We start from the raw sequence: 6,852 nt of genomic DNA, 5'->3' as shown, positions 1-6,852 counted from the left end.
TACGCATTAAAATAAATATGTTTTATGATGTATGTATTGTCGAAATATCCGATTCGTCAACTATGGCGTTAATTACTTAATCAAAAGATGGCCCTTTCGGTAACATTCTTCCACAATAATACATTCAGCTTATAAACCTCTAATAATCTTCACGAGTCACATTCATATATACAAAAAAATAATCATGTCACAAGAATCTACCAAAAAATACAATATCGATCATTTAATTTCAAAAAGAGCAATTAATAGGCAATTCATTCATTTCAATTCTGATAATTCCAAACGTGCCCCAGAAGGATTTCTTCCCCATCCCAGGCCCTTAGGTCTCGCATATGGAAGACCAAACCCTCAATATTATCCTATAAAGAAGATTACAATTGCTTTAGATGAATATCCGTTTCAAGATTCATTGTTTAGTACAAAAAAACATGATGAAGTCTCTTTTGACGTTTTGAGAGTTGCCGATGAAACCGGTTCTATTGGACTAAATGAGGCGTTCCAATATGGTGATCTAAATGGCCTTCCAGCTTTTGCAAAGTTTGTTAAGCAATTTGTAGAGCAGATCCATCGGCCGTCTTATGACAATTGGCTCACTATAGGGACTAGCGGTGCTAGTGATGGTATGAATAAGGCAGCTGATGCAATCATCGATTCTGGGGATATAGTTTTACTAGAAGAATTCACTTTTACTCCGTTTGTTAATAGCGTTCTCAATGCAGGAGGAATTATAGTTCCTACTAAGCTTAACTTGAGCAGCACAGATGCGAAATTTGATGTCGCCTACTTAAGTAACCTATTAAACAACTGGGATAATTTGAAGCCGGAACATAAGAAAAACAAACCAAAAGCATTATACATTATACCTACTTGCCAAAATCCAACAGGCATAACACATTCAATTGAGCAGAGAAAGAAAATATACGAATTGGCATCAGTTCATGACTTTGTTATTATAGAAGATGATCCGTATGGGTATTTAGCATTGCCTCCTTTTTCCAAACCGAACATTCTAGAAATACAAAGGGAAAATATATCCGTTGACGAATTCCTTAACAATCAATTGATTCCTTCCTATTTGCGTTTCGATACCGAAGGTAGAGTAATTCGTTTAGAAACATTCTCAAAGGTATTTTCTCCCGGCTTGCGGTTAGGTTTTATAGTAGCCCATGAAAATATTATTAAAGTAATTAAAAGAAATGCTGCAATCGGAACCAGGTCTCCATCAGGACCTTCCCAATTGATATTGATGAACGTTATAAACCAAAAATTAGGGGGATTACAAGGATGGTTAGAATGGATTTTAAAAGTGAGACTAGCGTATGTCCATAGGAGAAATGTTCTTATAAACTCATTGACAGAACTGAGGGCTTATCAAAATGGCTATTTTGGAATTTTAAGTTCTGAAGCTGGAATGTTTGCCTCTATAATTATCAACTTTCCACAAGGGATTAACAAAATCGATAAACTAGAGTTGCTTAATTACAAATTACTTCAGCATGGGGTTACAGTTGTTCTTGGCAACAAACTAGCGGTTGATGTAGAATTTAGTAAAGAAAGTGCTAATTTTCTTAGATTATCTTATGCAGAACTAGATAATGATGCCGAATTGGAAGAAGCAGGGAAGAGACTTACAACAGCAATAGAAGAATTTTTTAGAAAGGATTTCAACTATTAATATTTTGAGTTCGTAAGTTTATCCTTTCTTTGGGGGATTTGCTATTTAGTATTATCAAAATTTGTATAACTTTACATATGTACAGTTAATTTAATTGATTTGAATGATTTATTGAAAATTTTTAGTCCAAATTTACTTAGAAACTGGGAAATTATGTAATAAATTTGCTTGATAGGTGTGAAATACTTTCAGTTCCAACCAGTTCCACAACAGAATCATCCGCTGCAAAGATAGGCCGGCCGTTGGAATCATGTTCAGTATCCCATTTTTGTAGATCATCTTTCTCCACCTTAACAACAGAATGACCCAGTTCTCCACAATCCAAAGAATAGAACAAGATTCTATGTTCATAGTGACCAAATCTGGGCAATACTTTAGCCCAAATATAATAATATAGAACACAAATTCCTAAAATCCCCACACATACTATAGCGTATGTACAATAAAAAAAAGATACATCTGATCCGATGAGTGTACCATTCAGAGGTGGAACCCATGCCATAGCAATTACGAAGACTTCAAAAAAAATTGTAACAACTAATATCGGTAATGGAACTTTCCATCCTTCAAAGCCCAAGCCAGCCTCTTTTCTTTGCCGCCTAACTAAAATTAAACCAATAACGAGAAGTAGTTTAAATATATAATTTGAATAAGACCCAATATCAACTATAAAGTTATAGGCATCACCTGCAGGTGGAGCGATCATTACAATTATATTCACGAGCCATGTGGCAAAAATTGGTAAAATAGGTGTACCCCATGGTCTTGTTGTAGTCCAGAGACTTGAATAGGGCAATACACCTTGTCTTCCACATTCTCTTAGAGCCCTGGAGTGGCCTATAACAGCTGCTAATAAGTGGCCTAAAGCAGATAGGGCAACCAATGCATCCAAAGCTTTCCTTGCGGGTACAGAATTAAACACATTCTGAAAAAATAAAGAAGCAATTAAAGTATTAGAACCCTTTATATTTTCTATACCGTTTGAACCAGCATAATATGAGGTAATTATAAGCACATACAATATAAAAATAAAAAACACCACGCCTGGAATGAAAAAACAAAACATACGCTTAGTGTGCCTTGGGTTCGACTCTCCTACTACACCAAAAACATACTGAGTACCACCATAAGAAAACGAAACTTTGATAATAGCATTTGAAATAGCATTACCATCCGTTGTGGTCCCCTCCCATGCATTTTTGAATATTGAGGTTGGATTTGCAATTCTGGTACCTCCCGCAAGAGTTACAAAGCCTGTTATAATGATAAAAGCAATAAATATTACCTTTATTGAACCCAAAATGTTAGAGAGTCTTAATGTGGCTCTAGTATTAATAGAAGATAAGACGCAAACAAATGTTAAAATACCACAGCCTATAGCCCTCTGTCTCCAAGTTGTAGCTTCAATATCAGCAGCATTGAGTATATAAGTACCAAACGCTATGGCTGAAGAATTAAGAAAAGATAATAAAACAGAGACTGCCGCATAAGTTGTCGGTACTAAGAAATCAGGTTTAGGGTAAGCTTGTTCCAAATATGCTACATCACCACCAGATCTTCTCTGAAAGTAAGTAACAAATTCTATGTAAATGAATATTTCAAAAAGGGCAATAAGGAAGCCAACTACCCATAACACATAAGAAGCACCAATAGATCCAATAGACTGGACTATGCTTCCCGGTGTAGCAAAGATACCAGTACCTATGATACCTTGTATAACCATGTAAAATGCTGCTATATAATCCAAATTATAACCCAAAGGATTATTATTTTCAACAGGTGCACCATTTGGTTCCTGGTTTTCCGATTCAAATTCTACTTCCTGAACTTCAAAGTCTCGTTTACCTCCAATAAAAGGTTCAAACACTCTCAGAAAATGATAATTTTTTCCCATATCCAATGCAGCTAAATGTTTTTCCAAAAATGAATATATAAAATGCGAAACATATATATATGTATATATCAGATTTCAAAACACTTATTTCCACACATTATGTTGCAATACTAATGCCTCAGTTTCATGTTTCACAAATTCTTAGAAACTAAGAATTTTGATAATGTCATTTACAAAGCTAAATAAATTAGAATTTACTATATAAAATGAAAAATTAAGTTCAATTTTAGATTTGAAGATTGAAGACTTTCCTTAATATACTTAGAAAATAATAAATATAATCTGATCCCCATCAAGCATTTACTATTTACAAGATGTGAGATTCAGTGGCGCGATAAGGTTGTCACAATATAGTGATTTCAGGTTATTCCACGTGATATATGCGATGGTTCCACACTAAATACGTCTCAGAAAAAACCCAAATTTACAAATTCACAAATGAAATAATTAGGTTTTCGTTTACAGATTTTGGGCATCAATACTGAGGCAATACTGAGCAATACTGAAGCAGCTGTCAGAATTAGTACTAGCTAGTAGCTTTAAATTTCTTTAATGAACTTGTGTTAATCTACTAAGATACTTATATATAGCAATTGGTAGTACTAATTTCACAAAGTATGATAATTAGATGCCCATATTGTATAAAAAATATATTTTAACATCTTTATTCTGTAATTTCGGTTTCTTATCACTTTCGTGAATAAAAATGAACTTTAATAAAAATTGGGAAGTTCTTGGAACAATATAAAACTTCTTGTCCAATAATTTCATTTCTCCTCACATTAGCCCCCAAAATAACTTAAACAAAGTTGCTGCTTTACTCGGAATAACTTTTCAGAAGATCCTACATAATTCAAAAAAGGAAGTTGCTCTTCAAACCAATTTTTGTTTTGCTAAAAATCATACTATATATTAGTTTGCTTTTTCACCACATATCAATTCTTAATTCTACTAAGCAGTACAGAAAACACTAAGAAATAGGTATAAGAATTTTTTTGTCTGTCAAGAAAGAACTGAGAACTTACGTATACTTTGGCGTGGTACAGGTACATCTCTACAAATTCATAGAAATGAATGTCCGTTTCGGCTTTTTTTTTCATACACAAATGTTTAAAGTCAAAAAATAGCAAATGGCCTGTATTTAAGGAGTCATTGTATCCAATAAATCAATTGGTTGTAGAGTTTGACTAAGTCAAAAGGACCACGAGGAAGATAAAGATGAAAGGGGGGATTTCGAGCAATTATACTGCATTTGATGAAATATTTATTATGTATTACATTTGTAAACTATCATATATGGGAGATTATTATAATTTCTAAATCCAATAGCCTTTATTTCAAGCAGGATATATTGTTAGGCTAGTTTAATATACATAGACACTACCATGCAATTGATCCGATCCGATTATAATAAATCTGATGGAAAGGTGTATTTTATTGATTCTAGGAACTCTGAATATACACAAAACAGATTGGACTCCAACATGTTTTTTGTGGGAATCCTGGGGGGAGTAGGGTGAGCAGAGAGAGATCTTATATATTTGGTCAAATAATCCAGAATTAATATTAAGAATCAGATGAGCAGCCTAATTATGTAGAAGTAACAGAGGGATAGGAGAATGATATCTAAAACCATGTTATCAATAAGAACCAAAGTATAAATTGGGCCACCTAACAGTTATTACATACCAATCTTTCCCTAACTCACTATCCGCTACCATTAGTGAGAGTAAAATATGCGTTTCGCGAACCATTTGCTGCAACTTTCCAAATGCGAATGCAGTTATTGGGTAGTCTGTAGATTATTACGCGAACCCTAAATCATTCGGTAGCCACACCCATGGAAGGTTAAAGGGCAAATTCAAACGATCCGGTGTCTTTTCAGTACACCGTATGCTCTTGTTCTATTATTTGAGTTAAGTGTGACATAGGCTGCAGTTTCATGGGAAGCTTATTTATTTCTAAGGTCAGGTTGTTAAAACGAATTCTGTTAACGAAAATACTGACTCATTCACTTGCAACATAAGAATTAGTGTTGAAGACCAGCATATATAATTTTTGATTGAGAATAAATGTTTCAAAATTAAGAAGATATAATTGTGTATCAATTCTCTATTCCGTTTAGAATTACAATTACCTTGTCTTACGGGGAAAATGTAAACTACGAATAAGCCCAAAATGAATGCAAAGACAAAATACGATAATATAACATCTCCTTATGAGCTATATTCTACGTACTCTATTACCGAGTTTTTCAGATATGGAAAATATAGTAAAACTTAAAACCGCTAACGCCGAACATAGAAGAACACTTCTCTTCAGCTTTATATAATACATACTGAAACATCAAATTGCAAAGTTCTTTAAAGTTTCAAACCATCCATTTATTCAAGTGAGTGGAACATTTATCTTACCTAAGAGAAAACGAGCATTTGAAGATGGTAAGAGATACCCTCATTTGTCCTTCTACACGTGCAATAACAGAAGAAGTAGCATTAGCTTATAAGACAAAGGGGTGGGGATAATGACAATTAGAGCATCTTCTACAGTTCATGGAGAAGGAGACAAGGGATTCGTATCATCTCTAACAGAATTGCTAAAGAAACGGAGTTGCAGGCTATATTGGTGAGGGTCAGAAAGTTTGGCCAGATGTGTACCGCTTAGATATTGCTACCTTTTACCGGCTCACTCTTGAGAAAAGTTTTGCAGTACATCCAAATCTACTAATCATTCTTCAGATAAACTAGATAATATTATCGATGATGAATCTAGTCTTCATTTATATCAGATTCAACATTCTAATTACTTTTTAATGATACATGCATTAAGTTTTGGCAAAACTTCCTAAGGATATATAACCTTTTCAAAAATGATGTACTTTTAAAGAAGATAAACTAACCCAATGATATAGAGGAGATGAGCAAGTATTCAAAACATAAAGCTATATTCATTGATATTTTGCAATTCCCTCAGCCTTAATCTGCCACCGCAAAGACTGATGCAACTGTTAACGAATACTGCAACCAAAATGTTCCAGAGTTGTATAGTAAAGCCTACGAGGAAAAACTAAAAAAGGATTTAGCTACATTACGTCATAGAAGAGTTTTAGTGAAGCACACTCTCTTGGCTGCACATCACCGTTTATGACTGTTAGGTCATTAGGAATATTGACTATTTCAATCCATCTTTCGCTCATTTGTTGATAAACATTCGGACACCTCATAGCATCTACATACAGCTGTGGAAACAGAAACAAACCGTGTTTTCGCAAGTTTTTAATTGG

The 6,852-nt window shown here is 34.0% G+C and overlaps 2 protein-coding genes across 2 annotated transcripts; one reads left to right on the top strand and one right to left on the bottom strand.

Moving 5' to 3' along the window:
- Nucleotides 1–184: 184 nt before the first annotated feature.
- ARO9 (aromatic-amino-acid:2-oxoglutarate transaminase) lies at nucleotides 185–1,675 on the top strand (the record flags this gene model as incomplete). Its single annotated transcript, XM_015614605.1, has 1 exon — nucleotides 185–1,675. One exon carries the CDS (start codon nucleotides 185–187, stop codon nucleotides 1,673–1,675), a length of 1,491 nt encoding a protein of 496 aa, XP_015464568.1.
- A 151-nt stretch (nucleotides 1,676–1,826) lies between these two features.
- AC631_05775 (uncharacterized protein) lies at nucleotides 1,827–3,569 on the bottom strand (the record flags this gene model as incomplete). Its single annotated transcript, XM_015614604.1, has 1 exon — nucleotides 1,827–3,569. The coding sequence occupies one exon, from the start codon at nucleotides 3,567–3,569 to the stop codon at nucleotides 1,827–1,829; it is 1,743 nt and encodes a 580-aa protein (XP_015464567.1).
- Nucleotides 3,570–6,852: the final 3,283 nt, after the last annotated feature.

The sequence above is a fragment of the Debaryomyces fabryi genome (assembly GCF_001447935.2).
Source record: "Debaryomyces fabryi strain CBS 789 chromosome Unknown contig00277, whole genome shotgun sequence".
NCBI lineage: Eukaryota > Fungi > Ascomycota > Pichiomycetes > Serinales > Debaryomycetaceae > Debaryomyces > Debaryomyces fabryi.
Note: the sequence above shows the minus strand (reverse complement) of the source record. Positions and strands in the feature narration are given on the sequence as shown.